At 35.3% G+C, this 24141-nt stretch overlaps 1 protein-coding gene across 2 annotated transcripts in view; it reads right to left on the minus strand.

The window, feature by feature from the left end:
- The window catches only part of XPR1 (xenotropic and polytropic retrovirus receptor 1), a 138378-nt gene that overhangs the window by 90403 nt on the left and 23834 nt on the right, over window positions 1–24141 (minus strand). For both annotated transcript variants that reach the window (XM_081026994.1, XM_081026995.1), the window contains exon 2: window positions 23766–23817. In XM_081026994.1, the coding sequence (XP_080883120.1) occupies window positions 23766–23817 (52 nt within the window). The remainder of the gene's footprint in view (window positions 1–23765; window positions 23818–24141) is intronic.

Consider the following 24141-nt stretch of genomic DNA (forward strand, 5'->3'; position numbering starts at 1 on the left):
TATTTTTCGAATTTGCTGCGGGTCAATAAAAAATGGACTGTGGGCCGCAGTTGGCCCATGGGCCGCAGTTTGGACACCCCTGGTATAAAGAATATAATCCAGGCCAGATTCATTATATATTCATTACTTTATACTCATTTCCCTTCTGATCTTAAAATACATTAAAATTGAAACTTACTCTCCTAAGGGAATCGTGAAGCCTAGGTACTGTGCTTACGGTGTCTAATGGTTAAGTTAGCCCCGCTTAAAGTCACCTCTTGGATATTCTTTGATCTCCCAAAGTTGCCTCAAGGCAGAATCTCACCTTACTCTCACAGCACTTGGTTCTTTTTTCTCTTATAATATTTATCTCATTGAATTAGACACTTAACAATCTTCTCCCCTATAAGGTCCATGGCTTACTTTCTCTTTTTTTTTTTTTTCTGACCACCCCTCCTCACTTCCAGGATTTGGCACATGATTCTGATTTTTTATTAAACTAAGTGTTTAATAACCATGGAGAGAACCTACCATTCCTCTCTCCACCTCTGTTTGTAGAAGGATAAAACAGGAACTGTAAGAACAGAAAAGACTGATGAACACTAATGGTCACACACACCATCCAGATAGAAAGAGGTTCTTAACCATATGACACAAAATCATGAAATAGCCAAATGTCTCACGAGGCAAGCTATCTACTTTTAGTAGATGAAGTGTCTGGATGATCCTACAATGAGTAGTTAATTCATTACAACAAAGAACAGAGAAAACTAAAGATGGCTTTGGATGACCAGGGCCCAATGGATATAGAACAAAGAGGAGGTTCCAGAAAGAGTTGAAGACAGGCAAGGGGGGCACAAAAGGAGGGGGACTCAATATCTTCCTGAATAGGACTATACCATCCAGTCTCTAAGCAGATGGTTGTAGATTCAAGAGACTAGGGAGGGGGTTTCTCAAAAAGGAAAAAAAAAGTAGTTTCTGCCTACTACAAGGAAGAATTGAAAGGAGTTATTTATGTGTACTTGTGTTTACTAGAGAAGACAGCTATCGTATGTAGGTTGACAGAAAGAATTTCATTTGGTGTCTTTCATGACAAAATGGTCCTAGTACAATAAAGTTACTTATATAATCCATAGAACAATGGTTTTAGAGCTGAAAATATGCACACGTGCTAAACTTCAGAAAATTTTTAAGTTGCAAAGTTTTTGTTATACAGTAGCGCCAATAGTTACTTTGATTTTACGATAATTTTAGAATTATATAATATGGAAAGCTTCAATAATTTATGAATACTTTAGGTTTTTACAGGGCCTGACTCCCTAAAATACTCCTCTCAAATAAAAAGCAAAAACTGGGAAAGGGGGAGATGTTTGTAATTTGTATGCTCTTCAAGAAGATCTAAAAAACAAAAGCCTAAAATTTTTCAATGACAAAGCTATATGGTTTACCAGTAACTCTATTATTCCCAAACTGTGAAAAATTCCTAATATGTGGAGGACACCTTATATATTAAAGTATAAAATTAAAGAGAATGTTCTCCATCTATCCAACATAATTATTTTGTACTTCTAAATACAAAGAGTGATGATAAAACGAAATGTATTCATATTAAAGGTCTCGGGGGACATTTGATAATTCCACTGATCTGTGTAAACACACCACCTGTCCAAAACACACTAGCCTATAAATACTCAGAGCTCTTCCCATCCCAAAAATGGAAACATCATTTCAGGAGGAAAGCAAAGCAAGAGAGACAACTGTGTCAAGTTGAAAAACAGTCTGAACTCTATTTTGGGACCAGTGTTCTGATGGTCAAGCATTTAGCTTTCTTAGGCAGGATTTTTCAAAAGAACAGCCAAACCTCAGGTAAATAATCATAAATTAACTAACAAGTTAAAAACAAGATAAAATTACATTTTTGTTCAACTAAGTTACAGTATACATCAGATAATTTTATATCATAGATCAATTTCTCAACTAATTTCTAGTTTCATTCAGTCCTTTCTTAAAATGAGAGTTCTAAATAAAACATATAAATGAATGTATAATAATTTAAAGTAACATTTCAAATGCTTCTAGTTTAACTCTCTCCTTCAAAAATTTCTGTTTAAATGCTCATTGTATATAACAAAAATCTAAACCGTAATATTATACCTTGGGAAAAGGACAACTTTTACCTATATTAGGACAATGACTTTCAAACTATGACGCACATAATCGTGGCAAAATGATGGTTCCAATCCCCACTCAATCTCAAGACAGGCACAACTTCTTTCCGCACCTCTATCAAAGACCTAGTTTGCTATTGATACTATTCCAAGTGACATTCCAGACCAATTACTAACACCTCCTAAGTCTATCCTTAGTCTGTCAAACTACACTCTCAAGAGTTGTTGGCTAAATGCTAACAAATGGTACCAAAAAGAAAAAGTGGGGAGATAAATTTACCTAAAACACTGAAATCTTACAACCCGGATTTCTCCAGCATCAGCACAGAATGGAGAAATTTCCTTTTACATTCTAATGACATCTAACCACCACATGCTCTGATTTTATGCTCTGATAAATTCTATATTTTAAACATTCTGATACAGATAGTACAACTGATTAAGGCACTCTACAAGGGCATAACTCTTGAACAAAATAACATATACAGGATTGTATTTACTGGCTGGTGCAAGATAGGATAATAACATTCTAAGTTTGTTTTTAAACTTTAGCATGCATCAGAATCCCCTGAAGAGCTTGGTAAACCACAGATAGCCCAGGCCCCATTCCCTGATTTGGTATATCTGAGGTGAGTCCCAGAATGTACATTTCTAACAAGTGCCTAGTTGATAACTGACACTATTGGTCCAGAAACCATACTTTGAAAATCAATGATGTAATAATATTAAATTATAATATGAATTTTCATGTCCCACACATACAAATCATACCTCAGATTGTTCTAATGCATCAATTTATAAACATTACTTTATATCAAGTTTTAAAATTTCTTTTATTGTATGATGGATAATTACCATGACCTATTTCCTCAAGTCTTTTATGTTATACTTCGACCAAGAAAGAAAGACCTCCAAAAGGTTTAAGACAATGGAACTTGAAAGTTTTCAGAAATTCTGTCCTATGTCACTATATAATTATATTTGTCATTCCTCATTAATCAGGTTGATTCTCTAAGACATTATGCTTGGGTTTGGGTTAGATAACTCAGTTTGTTTTCCTTTAATAGTTCTTGAAAGATAATCAAATAAACTTCATTACAATATAAAAAGGCAGGTCCTCTCTTATCTCCTAGAACTCTCTCCTCTCTTCTTCTGTCAGAACCACTAATCTTTTCATAAACCATACTTTGGCTCTGTTGATCTCTAAGAAATAAAGTATTAGAAAGATACTAAAATGCATAAACATTTATTAAAAATCAAATTAAAACATTTTGATCCACTAGCATGGATCCTAATATACATCTCCAAACTTATCTTTCAGATTCTCTTACATAATACCTGTTCTTGCACATCTATCTGCTAACTCTTACTAGATTTCATCTTCTCAACTGTAAAGCTCTATGTTCTCCTCTTTCAATTAACATCACCTTTAAAACTAGTATGAACTAGCTATTAACTCACTTTTCTCTGACTTCAGTTTATTCATTCCAATCATTTTTGATCTGCAAATACAGGCATGCTTTGGAGATATGGAGGGTTATGCTGAAAATCATCACAATAATGTGCATCACACATTTTTTTGGTTTCCTAATACACATAAAAGTTATATTCAAAGTATACTGTTGACTATTATGTGTGCAATAGCATTATGTCTAAAATGACAACATACCTTAACCTAAAAATACTTTATTGTTCAAAAATGCTAACCATCTGAAATGCCCATTGATAGATGATGGAATAAAGAAACTGTGGTACATTTATACAATGAGTATTATTTGACCATAAAGAAGACTGAAATATTACCACCTGCAACGACATAGATGGACCTAGACAATTTTATACTAAGTGAAATAAGTCAGATGGAGAAAGACAAATACCATACGATCTCATTTATATGTGGAATCTAAAGAACAGAATAAACAAACAAACAAAACAGAAATAGACTCAGAGATATGGGGAGGGAAAACAGGGTTGCTAGGTGGGAGGAGGGTGGGGATGGGGGAGAAGGTAAAGGGATTAGAAAATACAAACTGGTAATCACAATATAGCCACAGGGATATGAAATACAGTTTGTGGAATATAATCAATAATGTTGCAAAGATTTTGTAGAGGATCATATGGGCACGTGTCTTATTAGGGAGACCACTTCACGGACTGTGTAGATGCCTGAGCACTGTGCTGTACACTTTAGCTAAATAATACTGATGTCAACTATAATTAATGATAGTCATGGGATGCGGAGTACTGCATGGGGAATAGACTCAATGGAATTGTAACAGTGATATATGATGTCAGAGAGGGGTGTAAATGTCTCACTACTACACTAGTGTTTGTACACCTGAAACGAATAAAAAAAATGCTAACCATCTTCTGAGCCTTCAGCGAGTCATAATTTTTTTGCTTGTCTCAATGATGGCTGCTGACTGATCAGGGTGGTGGCTGCTGGAGGCTGAGGTGGATGTGGCAATTCCTTAAAATAAGACAACAGTGAAGTTTGCTGCATAGATTGATTCTTTCATGAATGAGTTCTCTGTAGCATGTTATGTTCTTAGATAGCATTTTACCCACAGCAGAAATTCTTTCAAAATTGGAGTCAATCCTCTCAAACTCTGCCACTGCTTTATCAACTAAGTTTATATAATATTCTAAATCCTTTGTTATCAATTCAACGATTTTCACAGCATCTTCACCGGAATAGATTGCATCTCAAGAAGTCACTTTCCTTGCTCATCCATAAGAACCAACTCCTCATCCTTTCAAGTTTTTTGAAGCAATTCAGTCACATCTTCAGGATCCGTTTCTAATTCTAGTTCTCTTGCTATTTCTACCACCATCTGTAGTTACTTCTTCCAATAAAGTCTTGAACCCTTCAAAGTTATCGTGAGGGTTGGAATCAACTTCTTCCAAACTCCTGTTAATGTTGATATTTTGATCTTTTCCCATGAATCACGAATGTTCTTAATGGCATCTAGAATGGGGAATCCTTCCCAGAAGGTTTTCAATTTTCTTTGCCAGATCCATCAGAGGAATCACTATCTATGGCAGCTACAGCCTTACGAAATGGATTTCTTAAATAATTGTAAGACTTGAGAGTCTAAAGTTCTCCTTGATCCATGGGGCTGCTGAATGGATGTTGTAACAGAGATTCACAAAACTGAAGAGAGTTAGGGCCTTGCTCTGGATTAGGTTTTGGATTAAGGAAATGTTGTGCTTGGTTTGATCCTTTATCCAGAACACTAAAACTCTCCATGTTAGCAATAAGGTTGTTTCATTTTCTTAGCATTCGTGTGTTCACCGGAGTAGCAACTTTAATTTCCTTTAAGAACTTTTCCTTTGCATTCACAACTTGGCTAACTGTTTGGCACGAGAGGCCTAACTTTCGGCCTAACTCAGCTTTCAACATGCCTTCCTCACTGAGCTCAGTCATTTCCAGCTTTTGATCTAAAGCAAGAGATGTGAGACTCTTCCTTTCACTTGAAACTTAGAGGCCATTGTAGGATTTTTAAATGGCCTGATTTCAGTATTGTGAGCCAGGGAACAGAGGGGAAAAGGCCAGTCAGTGAAGCACACAGAACACACACATTTATCAATTAAGTTCACTGTCTTATAAGGATGCAGTTTATGGCGGCCCAAAACAATTACAACAGTTAACATGAAAAATCACTAATCAGGGCCGGCCCGGTGGCTCAGGCGGTTAGAGCTCCATGCTCCTAACTCCGAAGGCTGCCAGTTCGATTCCCACGTGGGCCAGCGGGCTCTCAACCACAAGGTTGCCAGTTCAATTCCTCCAGTCCCGCAAGGGATGGTGGGCTGTGCCCCCTGCAACTAAGATTGAACACGGCACCTTGAGCTGAGCTGCCTCCCGGATGGCTCAATTGTTTGGAGCGTGTCCTCTCAACCACAAGGTTGCAGGTTTGACTCCCGCAAGGGATGATAAGCTGTGTCCCCTGCAACTAGCAACAGCAACTGGACCTGGAGCTGAGCTGCACCCTCCACAACTAAGACTGAGAGGACAACAACTTGAAGCTGAACGGCACCCTCCACAACTAAGATTGGAAGGACAACAACTTGACTTGGAAAACAGGCCTGGGTGTACACACTGTTCCCCAATAAAGTCCTGTTCCCCTTCCCCAATAAAATCTTAAAAAAAGAAATCACTAATCACACATCACCATAACAAATATAACAATGGAAGAGTTTGAAATACTGTGAAAATTACCAAAATGTGATACAGAGACACAAAGTGAGCAAATGTTGGAAAAATGGCACGGATAGATTTGCTCTACGCAGGGTTGCACAAACCTTCAATTTGTAAAAGCGTAGTATGTATCTGCAAGCACAATAAAGCTAAGTGCAATAACATGAGGCAGGTCTGTATTGCGTTTGAACTATATATTGCTTTGTACCTTTCAAAAAACTGCTTTTTTCAGTGTGTATTTTCTTGTTCCAAAAACACTGTGAAATTCTTTGATTTCTTTTGATTCTTTCACTTAAAGAAAATTATATTCCATATAAAATGGCATGCAATAAATGTTTATTGAATACTGCAATAAATAAACAAGTTTACTAAAATTTCGATTGGCTGATACAGAAAAACAGTTACATTCCTTCCAGGAAGAAAACACAGCATAAGCGAAAAACAAACTCACTATAAAAAATATTGAGATTAAAAAAAACAGCAAAAAACACAGGAAGTAATCTAATTTAACTTCGGAGCCTACAGTGCTGTGTACCTAAAAACTTCATCTGGGGTAAACCCATTTGAAAGCCAAGTAAACAAGCATGAGTTTTACCTGATAGACAGTAAAAAAGTTTTGAGTTTTTAAAAAAGATTGGTTTTTGTAAGCACAATATGGCAGTTAGAAAATCCAATTAGGATACTACATTATGCTGTCTATAAGCCAGTGATTCTGAGACTCTGGTCTCAGGCTCCCTTTACACTGTTAAAAACTACTGATGACCCCAAAGTGCTTCTGTTTATGGGTTCTATCTATGGATATATACCATACTAGAAATTAAAACAAACATTTACAATATTTAGTTACTAATTCGTTTAAAACTGGTGATGGATGCTAACTAAACTTAATGTAGAAATCATTTCAAAATATATACATATATCAAATCATATTGTACACCCAAAACTAACAGTTTTATGTCAACTATATGTCAATTTAAAAAATAATAAATCCATTAACATGTTGACATAAGTAACGTTTTATGAAAAATAATTATACTTTCTAAAATGAAAGAAATTTACTGAGAAGAGTAGCACTGTTCTACAGTTTTTCAAATCTCTTCAATCCCGGGCTTTAGTAGAAGACAGCTGGATGCTCCTATCTGCGCCTGCATGCGGTCTGTTGCAATACGCTGTGATTGAAGAAAATTATGCCTCACACATATGCAGTTGGAAAATGGAAAAGCATTTTAATATTCTTTTCAGATAACTGTAGATATTCTTTTTTGACACTATACTAAAACTCAACAAGTAATAGCTTCTTAAAGGTTAGTTGCAATGTGTATCTTTTTCCATACTGTTAACATTGAAATCCATTAGTCTATCCTATATTTTGAATGGATTTTATATCCATTCATAATTTTACAATATCATGCATCATTTGAAAAATATTCATTCAGAGTTACACAGATCTTCCAAAAATTGACACATTTTATTATATATCATTTTAAAGTGACATCAGTTAATACTACTGCTGGTCTTGAAAAGTGTTAAGTATTAGGAAGCTATCAGTGACAGATAAAAGATTTCAAAATTCTCTCAGCCATAAAAAGATGAAATATTGCCATTTGTGACAATATGGATGAACCTTAAGGATATTATGCTAAACGAAATAAGTCAGATGGAAAAGGACAAAAACAATATGATTTCACTCATGTATGGAATATAACAAAAAAGAAACAAATGAACAAACAAAACAAAAACAAACTCATAGATACAGACAACAGATTGGTGGTTCCCAGAGGGGAAGGGGTGTGTGGGGAGGGCAAAATGGGAAAAGGGGGTCAAACGTATGGTGCATGCTATAATGTATACAGATACTGAAGTAATACTGTACACCTGAAAACTTACATAATGTTATTATCCAATGTTACCTCAACAAAAAAGAAAAAAAATGGTCAAAAAAAAAAAGATTTCAAAATTCTGATTTTCACTAAAAGCTCAAATTTTTAAATTGGCAACAAACATTGTCAGTTGTTCTGCTTGAAGTGATACTTTCATTTTTGAAAAATGCCTGTCAAAATATCCATATGCAAATAAACATACTGTCTGTCAGTTGTTTTTGTGAGTAAAAGGATACACATAACTATGTATATAGGGGCCCTGTCACTGAGAAAATTTGGTAACTATCAACACATTTTAAGTAAGAAGAACATCAAAAAAGTATTTGTAAGTTGGATAATAGAAGGCCATATCTTTTGGAAAACATAAAAACACTTTTCAAGAAAGATACCTTCAAAAAAGAAAAAAGAAAAGAAAGCTACTTCCCACTTTCCAAGCTGTTATGGTCACTATTAAGCCATCTTCTCCTTGGGAAGTGGGGGATGGGGAAGCTGAATGGATGGTGATGATTTCAGCAATCAAGCTTTTAGCCAATTTCATTCCCTTGGAATTTCCTGGATGATAAGGAGCGTCTTTTTTTGTTCTAATGAAGCAATGTTTGGTGAGCTCTTAGATCGAGGCTGGTCACCAAAAAAACCAAGCCATGATTAGAAGCTTGGAACTTTCAGCGCTATCTCCTACCCTCCAGGAAGGGAGGCTGGTCACCAAAAAAACCAAGCCATGATTAGAAGCTTGGAACTTTCAGCGCTATCTCCTACCCTCCAGGAAGGGGAGAGGGACTGGAAATTGAGTTAATGATCAATTATGCTTATGTGACGAAGCCTCCATAAAAATCCCTCAAGTTTCAGGTTTGGGGAGCTTCTGGCTTGCTGGGAGAGGGACACGCCTGGAGAGGGCATGTAAGCTGTATGCCCTTTCCCATATAACTTGCCCTAGGTATCTTGCCATTTGGATGTTCATTTGTATCCTTCATCATATCCTTTTACAATAAACTGGAAAACATTAAGTGTTTCCCTGAGTTCTGTGAGCACTCAACAAATTATTGAACCCAAGGAGTGGGGCATGGTAACCCCGATTTATAGCCAGTTGGTCAGAAGTACAGGTGATGACCTAGGACTTGCAATTGGTGTCTGAAATGTGCATGGGGGTAGGGGGCGGGGGAGTGGTGGTGGCGGGTAGGTCAGTCTTGTGGGAGTGAGTCCTTAATTTGTGGAATCTGATGCTAATTTCAGACAGCTAGTATCAGAATTGAATAGAATTATAGGACACCCAGCTGGTGAATTGCTTGGTAAGGGCAAAAAATACCCCTACACATTTAGTGACCAGAAGCTTCAGAAATGAAGTGTTCTGTGTAAGTAGTAAAGGAGAGTCATACAAGAGAAGTGAGCTTTTCCTACTCAGGAACTATATCAACCTCTAACTTGAAATGACCTCTACACTTTTATCAATTCCCCTAATATAACCACAGGCCACCTTATGTACGTCAGTTTGTATCTACTCTGGGGACATAGTTTCAGGATCTACCTGAATCACACCACAAGTTGTCCTAGTAATTTTTACATGCTGACCTCAGGCCAAAAGAAATACCTAATACTTCACTGACTAAGCAGGTAAGTCCAAATAACTTAATAAGTATTTATGTCCATTTCAGCACCACATAACTTCTCAAACATTGATATCACATTGGACACTACAATCCTCATCTTCTGATTTCAGTGGTTTTCACACAGTACTTGCATTTTATCTCAAAAACCACTGAAAATCCATCTTCAAAAATATGTAACCTCAAAAAGAAGGTAGTAAGATCTAACACTGAAACTGAACTATCTAACATTGCCAACAGATGTGAAGTAATGCTATATTTCCCTCAAAAATTTAAATTTCCCATTGGTACTCCTGTGGCACCCCAAGATAGCAGTACGACTCTATTCTGTGAAAGAATGCATGAAGGGTTAGTAACAGAGACTGAACAAGTAAAAGATAACGAGTCAGGAAGAGAAGGGGAGTGAGGGACAGACAGGAGGTAGGGAGAACAAGAGCGAAGCACAAAGAGAGCTTATTAACAGAACATAGCAGAGAGAACAATAAAAAGGCAAAGACAGGAAGAGACAGAGACAGATGCACTGAGAGAAAGACAGACAAACAGGGAGAGGTAAATTAATAGACAAATGAGCAGACAGGGAGAGAGAGAAGGACCAAAGGTAGAGGGGAAACAGACTAACCAGTAGTCGAGGATGCGGAGATGGTGATAAGAGGAGAGACAGACACAGGCAGAAACAGATGGACAAATGGAGACACGAGAGAGGATCAGACAAGGCTGAGACAGCATTAGAAAGACAGAGATAAAGGCGAACAGAGCGAGTCAGAGAGACAAGGAGAAATGTCAGAGAGAGAGGAAAAGACAGGCAAGCACATCCAGATATCAGCACAGAGAAGGGGCAGGTGAAAGGGAAAAAGACTAAGAAACAGACAGAGAGGCAGTGGGCACACGGGAGAGAAGGAGAAAGAAAAGCAGGCAGTAAGAAAGAAAGGAACTTAGGGAGGGTGAAGGGAAGAAAAAAGAAGCTTCCCCTCACCCCACCTCTCCCCAGGGGACGAGGGATTGTATTCATCAATTCATTACTTAAAGGCATGATCCCTACAGTCTACTAGTGCCTGAAAAAGTACCAAGAGTTAGCACAACCATTATTAATGACATTGAGCTCTGCACACCAGGGGTTTCTCTGGCTACAGGGGAAACTCTCTCTGTGCATATTATTAGCAAATATAATCTAATCTCGTACTTCAGATATTAATATTCTCACTGACAGAATTTCAGAGCTTTGAGAGCTTCCAAGGGTCTCTGCTCCAAGCATCCAATATAATGTACCAATAATTTGTTTTTCCTAGAAAGACCATAACCACATAAAATTACATAGAAACCAATTTTAAAAGAGGAAAATACGAAATTCTAATGCATTATGTTTTCAGGACACACCAGCTACATATTCCCTCTCAATGCATTATGACTAGCATTAGTTTGGGCTTTTTTAAGCTGTTAATTGAAATTTCAAAATTAATAAAGCAGAAAGTAGAGAGAACAATATAAGCCCCAGCATGCCCAATACCCAGCAACAATTATTAATACCTGGGGTGCCAAAAAAATGTATACAAGTGGACACTTTGGTCAACGTTGCTCAAGCAGTCGTTCGCCGTAATCAGAAGAGTCTGGACGCTGATGGTAACCACTTTGAGCACCTCTTGTAATTGCAGCAGTCAAATGTGACTTGTATTCATCTTCTGTCATCAGTATATACTGAATATTACAATTTTAATAGTTTTTTCCTTTTTAAAAATGTATATACAGTTTTTGGCACCCTCTGTATTTTGCCAATATCATTGTCACATTTTAACCGTAAGAAATAAAATTCTGCACCATAGGGCATGGTTAACAAAGCAACCTTTCCTTTCCCCCTTGAGTGATTTTGCGAAACCCCCCCCTTCCCTTCAGCTTGCGTAAGTATTCCAAATTTAGAAAGCTTAAGGTGGCCTACAGAAAAGAAAAAGAAAAAAAGGCCACAAAAGTTCCCTCTCTCTTTAAATCAATAAAATAACAGCAGCAAACAGAAATAAATGAAATAAATATTGTCTTGTGCAGCATTAAAAAAAAAATCAAAATCAAAATTAAATGTGAGGGAAAAAAAGAAATAAAATTCTGAATGTATTCATAACTTCATTGTTTCATAATTTTTAAATGCATTTTGATTTAAACATATTGGACTTCAAATTTTACTGCTAATCACTATGAAATTAGCATACAAATGTTTAACTAGTGTTTCTAGAATTAAAACCTCTGTTCTTAGAATCAATAAATCTATGTCTATGCATTTCCTTGGTACCTATTATCCCAGGTTTCCTAAGTATTTTACGAATGCAGATTATTCAAAATCTGTTCAGGAAAATAAAATGATACAGCCAAAGGTCAGAATTATGTTGTAAAATTAAGCTGGAAAACACGTGATAGTTTACCTAACCCCGTGATTCTCACACTTGGCTGCATGTATAGGCTACGAGCTTTAAAATACACAGATGCCTGAGTCCCAAGGTTCTGAGTTAGCCAATTTAGGATGCAGCTTATACACTGCGGTGTTGGGTTTAATGTTCCTCAGGTGATTCTAATGTGCAGCCGTGGTTAACTATCATTGATCTAATGCACCTTCCTCCCAAATGCGAAAATTCCTTTAATATCTCTGTTTAGTAGCCAGTAGACACCTAACAACCAATTTCAAACCTCACTATATCTCAATCAGTTTAATTTTAGGGCAATTTTAATTATCTGAAAGTCCTAACAAGCAAATTTGCAACTCCATACCCAGTGATCCAAATTCTACCTTATCTAGTCATACAAAATATTTCTTATTCTTGTTCTGTCAGAGCTATGAGGTACCCTCTAAGTAAGTACTCTATGCTACACTTTTCTTCAATCATTACCCTTACAACAATCTTCAAACTCATTCCCATATACTAATGGTGCATTTCTAGAAAAGTTCATAGCACCTGTGACCATTCACAATATTCCAGGAAAAGTTATGATTAGTGCTTCGCACAGTAGAATTATCACTTTTTTTTATTCTATATAACTTAATATAGAGCATTAACATTTTTTTGAAAGCTGTTTTCTTACTACTGGCTTACATCAAAAAAGACAGATAAATCCCTAGATATTTTTTATATTAACTGTAATTATGCTACCATTCTTCCATCTTACAGGTTCCTTAAACTTTACACCTATCCCACCCTACTACATTTAACTAGTAGTGTACAGGTCAATGTTCTCCAACGTGACAGCTCATCTGTAGTGTTTGCCAATTTCCATAATGTAAATACTCCCATCAAGGCCAATGTCAAGCTACCAACACTGAACACAGGGTTGGGAAGAGATGCAATGAGGATAAGCTTATATGTGAGACCACATTCTTAACCAGAAGTTTCTGGATACTGCTGGACTGGAACAAAAAACACAATCATCTCTAAATTCTCATCTTCATTAGACTAAGAGTTCCAAGTGTTGGAGTATACTGGTCTACCAAATGCAGCCCAGGTTTTAAAAAAATGTAAGCCCCTTGGAAATTTGGCCTCATCCTTACAGTTCACTACTCTCTCTCCTGCAATAACCCTCTTCTTCATTTAAAGTGCTCTACTGAATCTCCTCTGAACGTCTTAAGTACTTGCACCCATTTGGTTTTGCCCAGTTGCTTTTCTTTGCCAAGAAAAGCTGTAATTATGTTTCAAGACCCAACTCAAATCTCACCTCTGCCATTAACCATCCTCTTACTACTTCATTTATGAACATTCTTTTACAGGCACTGTGGATAAAGGATATCTACCTAATACACTGTGTTATTCTTGTACTATTAAAAATTCCTTCCTGGTGTAAATACCTTAATTTATTTGTCATGTCATGAGTGAACGATATCATATTTTTCCTTAAGTTGAAAGACTAGTGTTAGTCTTTTAAAAAGATAACCCATTGGGGCCGGCCCGGTGGCTCAGGCGGTTAGAGCTCCATGCTCCTAACTCCGAAGGCTGCCGGTTGGATTCCCACATGGGCCAGTGGGCTCTCAACCACAAGGTTGCCAGTTCAATTCCTCGAGTCCCTCAAGGGATAGTGGGCAGCGCCCCCTGCAACTAAGATTGAACACGGCACCTTGAGCTGAGCTACCTCCCGGATGGCTCAGTTGTTGGTTGGAGCGCGGGCTCTCAACCACAAGGTTGCCGGTTCAACTCTCTCCAAGGGATGGTGGGCTGTGCTCCCTGCAACTAGCAACAGCAACTGGACCTGGAGCCGAGCTGCGCCCGAGCTGCGCCCTCCACAACTAAGACTGAAAGAACAACAACTTGAAGCTGAACGGCACCCTCCACAATTAAGATCGAAAGGACAACAACTTGACTTGGAATAAAGGCCTGGAAGTACACAGTGTCCCCCAATAAAGTCCTGTTCTCCTTCCCCAATAAAATCTTTTTTAAAAAAATAAATCTTATAATTACCTTATTTTGTTCCAACCTTTGTAAAAGGGATGCACAAATTCAGCTATTTTTTTTCTCATTAAACAATCAAAAGATTCCTTGAATAGCCTGGAAAGAACATATTTGGAATTGTACAGCAATTATGGAACAATAGAAACTCTTAAATATATATGCTAGATTAGTAATTCCCTGATTCAAAGTATAGATAGTTCAACCTCAAATAAGATTCACGTGTTTGGGATATATATGCAAAATTAATTGCATGTGGTAACACACCAACATAAATTCAATTTCCTTTTCCAATCTCACTGATTGCATGCACCTCTTGTAACAAATAGATAGCGGATCAATTTCTCATCAGGAACCATAAATTGGCATTCAGTCTTGTAGGTGATAAACTATGTTTCCCCTTTCAACGTTCAATGAAGAAAATGAAATTTTAATCAGTACTGGTGGATTCACTACCCTCAACTCTCTAATCCCAAACAGCTATACTTGTGGTTATGATGTCGAAGAGTACGATCTTAAAAATCATCACAGTTCACCTATCCAATTAGAGCAGACATTTTCTAAATGTCTAAGTGTAAAGTATACTAAGAATCTAAGCTTTAAAGAATGAGGTATATCTTTCAAAAAATATATATATATATATATTTATAAGTGTATGTATATGCATGCATGTGTGGGTATATTTATATATATGTATTTCTTTCTGCTGAAAAAGAAAACCTAAAACAATGAATAACTCGGTAGCAACAACATTTTGAAAGAAGAGCCCAGTATGTGGCTTCTAAAGGAATTAAGACTCATAGGTTAGCACTGAAAATCAAAACTCCTTGGCAGAATGGCTGATCCCAGGTCCCAGGCTAGAAATACATAAAGTGAGTGTGGAAAGTTTTGTCGTATCAGAAGAGAAGCATCAGACAGAAAAGAAGCTATCAAAGCGTACGAAGGTCATATCAAAAGGAACGAGAAACTCACCTGAAGGGGCTCCCACTGGGCCAAAGATGAAAATCTGACCTTTAATAAGGATAAAAACTACACTGGACTAAAATATACTGAATGTGTTTAAATATTAATTAATTAAGACATGTAAAAAAACATTTACTGGTTTTCTTTGGAAAATGTTAGAGAACCAATATTATTTTGAAAACTAGAAAACAAAGGGAAAGAACTGGCAATTATTCTACCTTTCCCATACAATCTGTCCACCAAACAGCTGATGAAGTGTAATTTCTCTTTATAGATTTCTGGCTAATGAAAACAGGAGTATCAAAATACAACCACTTTGTAAACCTTAATAGATTCATGTATCTAGGGCTAGGCAATGATCATCAATAGCTAGTAACACTACAAAGAGAGAAACAATCAAATACTATGTATCCCTCCTAATAGAAGTACACATCAGCACCTATAAAGTGTTCTTAGGGGAAAATATATATGTACGTAGTATTTCATCTGGATTACATCAAATTTCTCGATTTAACTAAAAATTTACAGGAAATATAAAGAATAGAAACCATGGTAAGGTACACCACAGGATTGCAATCAGTAAAATCCAGACTCTGAAAGACCAAAAGAAGCAAATAAACCAGTTTTTTCTACCAATTAATAATGATAATAAAAATGTTTCAAAGGAGAGAAAATACAGTTAGAGGGGAAACCTACAGATCGGCTCTGACCAACAGAACTCTCTTCAGAGAGAGAAATACTCTATGCTATTCAATGAGTCCCTACGCTCAAGTGACTGACCACTTGGTATGTAGGTGGTATGACTGAGGCTCAGAATACTTCATTTTAATTTTAATTAATTTAATTTTAAATAGCTACCTGTGGCTGGCTAGTGGCTACCATATTGGATGGTGCTACTATAGATAGAGAACTAAGAGATTTACTAATCAATCACAATGTATCATATAATAGATCTTATTTGGGTGCCTATTCAAACTAATCAATCTTTTTTAAAAAAGTGTAAAATAATTCAGGAAATGTGAACCCTGTCAGATTTTTAATAATATTAAGAAATTACTATAAATATTTTATGTGTGATAATTGTGTTTTGGTAATGGGGGCAGAGACTATCCTTTAGAAATATTGATAGGTAAAATTATGCAATTTCTGGAATTTGCATGAAAATAACCAGGGGGGATAAAACAAGATTAGGAATTGTATTGATAGTGATTAAAGCTGAGTGGTGAAAAATGGGAATCTATATATATTCTCTCTACTTCTGTATGTTTTTGAAAATTTCCATAATAAAAATTTGGGGGAGGGGGTAGTGAGGACACTTAACCTGAGTGCTAGGTAGAGGTTTGCTTTTTTGTTTCCCCCCAGGAAGGATACCAGAAATATAGAAGAAATTCTTAAGAGGGATGATTTGGAATATTTTGCAGATAACTCTGATTAAAAGCAGATAAACTGTCCTTTACTATATTTTATACACTCAAGCCTATTGCCCAGTTTTTCACTTTCTCGGTGTCATACCTGAATTTTTCTTTGACACCATTTAACTGTTCCTTTCAAAGTGGGTAGAGTAGAATGTGAAAGCAATTCTTCATTTGGACCTCTAGCTCTGGTTCATAATTTGAAGAACATTACAACGTGTTTTTTTCAATTTAGGTTTAGGGATATGGTAGGCCGAGAATGGACCCTCCCAAAAGATGGCGTATCAAATCCCTGGAACCCGTGATGTTCTTATTTAGGAAAAGGGTCTTTGCAATGTAATTAAGAATCCTAAGATGAAGTCATCCTGAAATATCTAAGTGGCCTTAAATCCAATGTCAAATGTCCTTAGATACACAGAGAACAGACAGAGGAGAAGGCAAAGTGAAGAGGCAGAGACTGGAGTGAAGTGGCCACAAGCCAAAGAAGCCAGCAACCACTAGAGCATGGAAGAGGCATATATATATTCCCCCCAAAATTTCAGGATTGAAGCAAATAAATTTCTCACATTTGAAGTCACCAAGTTTGTGGTAAACTGTTACAGCAGTGATAAAAACTAATGAAAAGGATTACCTACTCTTCCAATTACTGACCACCTATTCCTTCCTCATATTGCCTCAATAATTAGAAGTTGTTGCAAATCTAAACGATTTTTAGAATATGCTGAGGGCAGGGATTTTTGTTTTTTTAATTCAATGATGTATACCTAGCACTGGAGGGGGGTGGGTAAGAATCCTCTCTAATCATAACTTTTTATGCTTCTTCTACCTTTCTCATTGGCATTCTTTCACTAAACAAAGTGACCCTGCCTAAAGAAAACAAAAGGTGAATAAAGAAGAACTTCCCTTACTTGAAACTCTGCCAACTTTAAGCTTTAACAATTGTTCCAGTTTTCTAACAGTTAGTCTAGGAAACTCACCAGATTCATTCATTTTGTATATTTTCCTCTACAATGTAGAGTATATACTAATAGTTCCCAGAGCTTTTTTGTTTCATGGTGTAATGTTTAATAATCCCTCCTCTACTTCATGCCCTTCCCTCAAAAGTACTAATAAAAAAGAAAATAGCACTGTGTGATAATTGACACATTTTATATAATATTGATTTTTATAAGCGAAGGAAAATTTTAAACACCGAAGATACTTTAAATACTCTACTGTCACAAAGGATTAAGTCTGTGTTCAAAACATTTCTTCATTTCTTCTAGCTTCCTACCCGTATACTACTCAAAGTTGATACTAACTTTTATCACTTAATTTTACTACCTATTTATATTGTCATCTTATATTCTAGTAATGAGCACTAAATTCATTTACTAGAACATTAAATTACATTTACTAAAATAACTTATGTTCTGGCAATGAGCATCAAATTACTTCTCTTTCTGTTAAAGATAAGTAGATATTGCATTAACTCCAATAGTAATACTATTTGCTACTCAGAAGCACAGCTTTCCTATTAGTGAACTAGCTTGAGGTTAGTGGCATCTTTGAAGAATCAACAAGTTTATTTTTGAAGGTGATAATATTTGTTAACTAGAAGATGAAATTCCCACAATACGAATGAATGTGCAATCCTTTTCCAAAGTAAACATGAAATAAGCACATCCTTCAGAAACAACTTCATTACATGGCTTTGAGTATCAGTCAGGTCTTTTCATCCTTTCTAAAACAACTTAACGGAGGATAAAAATACTTCATTCTTAAAGAAATGACAATTACCTTGTTGGCTTGGCTCTTGCCTCAACTTCCACTCTTAGCCATCTGTATTTTTTTTTAAGGCTCTCAAAATAGGGTTGCAGTGTCTACAAATGAATCTAGTGTTTCTTTTGGATTAAACTCTCTACTAGTCCCAGGTATATAGTCTTCTCGTGCACCATTAACCCACTACAAGCAGGAGGATTTTTGAAAATCAACAATACATGACTAAACAAAACACCAATAGAAAAATGAAAATCAGTAAAGATACTCTCCTGCCATCACCAAGCTGAAAATGTAGCAAATGAGACAACTCTCCCTATTATAAATATCAAATGGTTTTATTTCTAAGTCAAAAAAGTCATGTAAATAATTTTTACAGAGATAATGATACACGATGATAAAATGGAAAACTGGGCAGAAAGGAGACACAAGATTATATATAACACGAAAAAAGTAATGTATTATGAATGCAGGGGTTGACAGTAATCCTAGACATGCAAAAATTACTTCATGAATTTTAGAAATGCAATTCAGTCTTCCATCCTCAAGAACTAAAAAGCAAACTCACATCTGTTAAAACAACAAAGACCTGGGGACAGAGGTGAGATGGAAGAAGATGCCTAAAGTGGACTCTGTCCATTCAAGCGTATAATCAGAATGAATAATTTACAAGCGTACTTTCATCTTCTATGCTACTAAGAGCTGAATTCTAAGGAGCTTAGGGAGACTGTAACACATCTGCTAACCAAGTTGAATAAGCAGAGCAAACCTAAGCAAAAAAGATCCAACAAAACCTGTTCACGAGGGGACAGTGGGACTAAAAAGAAATGGCAGAAAAGCAGAGACTAGTGTAGTTGTGGTGACTTACATCTTTAACTGTATCTATTTATTCCATTGCAGAAAGTCAGATAGCTGTATTCAGCTAACATTAGCTATACGTACTCCCCATCAAAAGGAATACTTTATAACAAGAGAGGCAAAATGTGAAAGGAAAACAATGAAAGCATCAATAGGTCTTTCCATTTTAATTCAAATAATCTAAAAAATATACTTCACTGAGTAGACATATATAAAAAATTCTCTAACAATTAATATAGGTTTTTCAAATATATGCCTATTTCATGTATATTTGAAAGGAGACATACCAAATATGTAAAAACATGAAATAAGGTGGTTTTTAGTGTCTTACAAAAAATTTAGTCACCCAGTAGCTTGTAAAATATAATTTCCCAGCAATCTATGCTTGAAACCAAGATAACACAATGCCACAAACACACAAAATCTTTAAACTAGGTCCTCATATCATCTGCTTTTCTACTGGTTTTAAAGAACTGCTACATGTGTCACCTCAACTATACCTTATGAAAATACAGTGTCAGCAATATAAAACAACAACAAACAATATCCTTAGCTATCTAACCCGCAGGTAAATTTCTGTATCTAAAGATCAAGCGAAGTTAAAAATTAAAAACCATAAATAAAAACAAAGAAGCAAGCTAGCTTAATTTACTCCTTTTTTTCATAAATAGTACTTTGACTTCAAGTAAGATTGAGGGAAAGCATTTATTTTTATTCCTACCCATTACTGATATGCTCAGTAAATATGTAAAGTACATAGCTATTTTAGATACTAGGTATAAAACAGTAAAAGAAAAAAACAAAATCTCTGGCCACAGGAGACTTACATTGATCTCAAGAGATAAATCAATGAAAAAAACACATTATATCAGAAAGTAACAAATGCTATGCAAAGAAATAAATAAAACAGAGTGATGTACTATGATGTGAAGTAACGGAGTGGCTGCACAAGATTGGGTATTCAGAAGGCCTCTTGTAGGGCATAGGCAGGGAATGATCTAATAATTCTCAGCGGAGGGCAAGAGCTAAGGCCCTACTGTAAATGCACATTTCATCTGATTTTGGTACAGAAAAAAAGGCAATGTGTTTGGAGCCTAGTGAACGAGAGGGAAAAATAGCAGAAGATGAGGTCATTGACACAGGACCAGGTTATTTAGGGCCTTTTAGGTCAGTGTGATACATTTTTACATTACACCCTTGGATGCTAAGAAGCAGCCTATAAAACTCACTGTCATGCTTTTTGTAAAACTGCTATTGGGGATATTATTCACCATCCTGAACAAAATACTATTCTCCATGAAGGTCCAAAAGAAGAATCAAATCTCACATTCAGTAAAAACTGATCTTTTGCTGAGGAACTGCTAAAAATTTATCTTATGTGAATTCTGAAATTAATCATGCTCTCTTCTATCTTCTGAATTCCAGAAAATTCAGAGTTGAATTTATAATTAACTTCTGGCAATTATATAAAACCTTATGGCATCTATTTTTTTAATAAACTTTTTATTTTCTAAGTTTTAGATTTACAGAAAAATTACAAAGGTAGCCCAGAGAGTTCCCATATACCCACTACTCCGTTTCTCTTACCATTAACATCTTACATTAGTATGATACATTTACCACTTTTAATGAACCAGTATTGACTGATACATTATTATTAACTAAAGTCCATAATTTACTCAGATTACCTTAATTTTTACCAGATGTTCTGTTTCTGTTCCAGGATCTTTACAGCGTCTATTTTTTTTTTTAATTTATTGGGGTGACAATTGTTAGTAAAATTACATAAATTTCAGGTGTACAATTCTGTATTACATCATCTATAAATCCCATTGTGTGTTCACCACCCAGAGTCAGTTCTCCTTCCATCACCATATATTTGACCCCCAGCGTCTATTTTATATATTAAATTTAGTGGAGCTTTAAGTCACTATTCTGTCTTCGTTTCTCCCTTATTCTAACCTCTATAACTGCTGTTATCTAATATATTTTATCTAATTCTATAAATCTTTCCAAATACTTATGGGAACTATGTGGAGTAATTAAAAAAAAAAAATTAAAAATAAATTAGTACCGACAGGTTTCTTGAAAGATACAATTAGCTTTTACCACAACAAATCAGTTTAGTATTATTCAAAAAAAGTAACACTTCGTAAATCTTTTAAAAATACACAGATACAAGGAAATGTCCAGTTAAAAATTTTATTCAAAGATATTTAGATAAAAATGCAAAGTCAATATAAAAAAAGTCTTTATGTTTCAATAATAGTTAATCTCTGGAATTCTCCTTTTGTTGTTACATACAGCATCAGTAATCCCAATTGTTGTTATTGAGCAGTGCTAGCTTAGCTTGGTCTCAGAGCACACAAATCTAAAATGAAGGTGAGGCAAGATGATCTTTTCAATTAGAAATGTCACTGATCTCTTAATTCTGTGACGTAAGTTGACTGTCATATTCTCTTGTATGCTAACAGAATAATCAAACTATCAATGAGTTTAAGAAGCCTATAAACCTACTGGCAAATTACTGTCTAAAAGAAATTAGCATCAAAGATACGGATCTAAAATTACTTAAGATTTATGGCAGGAATTCTCCACTGGGGAGACTGTTAAACTAACAGTGCCTGGGTTCCATCGGAGATCCTATTTTAATTGGTCTGAGATGGAGACTAAGTATCACTATTTGTCAAACAAACAAACAAAATACAGGTAAATTGAGTTAAATGTGCAGCAGATTTGAGAACCACCAATTTACAGTATATTTCAGTTTTAGATAAAAATTAAAAAACACCTTGCTCACTGACACCAAAGGTTTTAAGTCCACTAAAACTTAAGGTATAGAAAAAAGATTAGTGAAGAAAAGAGAGAAAGACAATATTTAAAAAAATAATCAAGGCCTATCAAACATTTTTCCCTTTAAAAATGTTAAAGGCTGAAAGTTCTGTTAGACTTTGTTGATAAACCTGCTCATGTTGCATTATTTTTCGGATAACTGCTAAATAAAAACTTAAAGATATATGAAATCAATAGGAAGAATAAATGACAAAATGATGATTATTTAAATTTAACACCATATACAAGGCAGTAAATTAATATAGTATCACAGTGCAAATGAAATACAAAAGTATAGTTCCTTTACTATTAGGTTGGTGCAAAACTAATTACGGTTTAAATGGTTAAAAATAATTACAAAAACTGCAATTACTTTTGCACCAACCTAATAACGTTTCTAACCTCAATACTACACAGAATAACTTTCTTTAAACCACTTTCTAATACCTTTAATCCTCCAGTGTCTCAAAAGAGAAAAATTCATTTTAAGAAGATAAAAACTATAGGGCTTTAGTCTGTTTATCTGAGAGTACAAAGAACAAACAAGTGCGGGTATTTCCCTTATGAAAGCAGACCATACATCTAGATGATCACCCTACAACACTCCCTTTACAACAGGGTCCAAAGAAATGAACATCTCTTGCCAATGAAACATAGAAAAAAGCTCTTAACTCTAAATATTTTTCATTTTAGCATACTTTCACAGAATTCCATTTTTCTATAACAGCTAAGAGTGTATGAAAATTGACCTAGCATGGATGGACAAAGAAAGATCATTGTAACTCTGAACATATCTCAGAGAATCTTTGTTACAAACCACATGGTAAAATGAAAAAAGAAAAAATATCAAATATTAGTAGCCCAACTTTGAAAATAAAATTAAAAGAACCGCTATTAAAGTAAGTTACACAGGGTGAGGAAATCTTTAACTTCCACATAATCACATTTTTCTTATATTCTTAAAATATTTTGAGGTGGTACTCTTTAGGACACACAAAATAAGAGATAATCCAAAAAAGGACTAAACAGTTTGATAAATCTTAAGTGTCTTCAGCTAAATATTAGAAAATTAAGTATATTAAAATATGATAAACCAAATTCAGTGACATATTATGAAACTAATATCTAAGTGCCAGTATCCTGGTAAAGATTTTCAGATGTTGAAGGAAGTACGTTCTGAGAGAGAGAGAGAGAGAGAGAGAGAGAGAGAGAGAGAGAGAGAGAGAGAGAAAGAGAGAGACTTCGTTGTTTTACTAGTCCCAGTCTAAAGAATGGCATAAATAGAAAGGAAAAGCTGTGTTGCCCAGACTAATTAAGGACTAAGGATTCACGGATGGATGGATGGATGGATGAATGGATGGATGGATGGATGGATGGATGGATGGATGGACGGACGACGGACAGACATGAAAATACCTTCAGGGGTGTGAACATGACACAAATAAGGACTTTGACTCTAACCCAATATCTGTGATTCACAATTCTAAGGTGATTTAAGGACATGTAAGAAATCCATCATAGGGAAAATGTGAACAAAAAAAAATTTGATTGAAATATAATATAATCATAATATACTCACTTATTACAAAAATCAAAAATATCTACATAATGAGGCAGGTTAAATTGGTTTTATACTGTGCAGTTTAAAATATCTTTCCTTAAAGAGGTTTGATGTGACAAAATGTAGGGGTTAGTACATCTTACCTTCCACAGAAGGTGCCTGGTCCTGAGCTGAATACAGCATATCCTTGAAAGCCTATTAGGAAGAAAGAAAAGGAATACATGAATTGAGTAACCTTTATATTAAAAGGATTTGAAGCTAAACAATTGCTTCTTTTTCAATATCCACACGATGACTACATGTTATTCCCTAAATTGAGAATTTAGTGAAATACATCAATTAATCTTAATAAGCTAAAAAAAACTATACTTTTATACCAATCCAGTATTGTCTAATTTTTAAGACAATGGCTAATTTGTACACTGTAAAAATTAAGGGACATTTGAAAAGAATAAAAAAATCACCTGAGAGATCACAGATTCTCTTGACTGAAAGATAATAGTTATAGAGAACAATGGT

The sequence above is a fragment of the Rhinolophus hipposideros genome (genome assembly GCF_964194185.1).
Source record: "Rhinolophus hipposideros genome assembly, chromosome: 19".
NCBI classification, from domain to species: Eukaryota; Metazoa; Chordata; class Mammalia; order Chiroptera; family Rhinolophidae; genus Rhinolophus; species Rhinolophus hipposideros.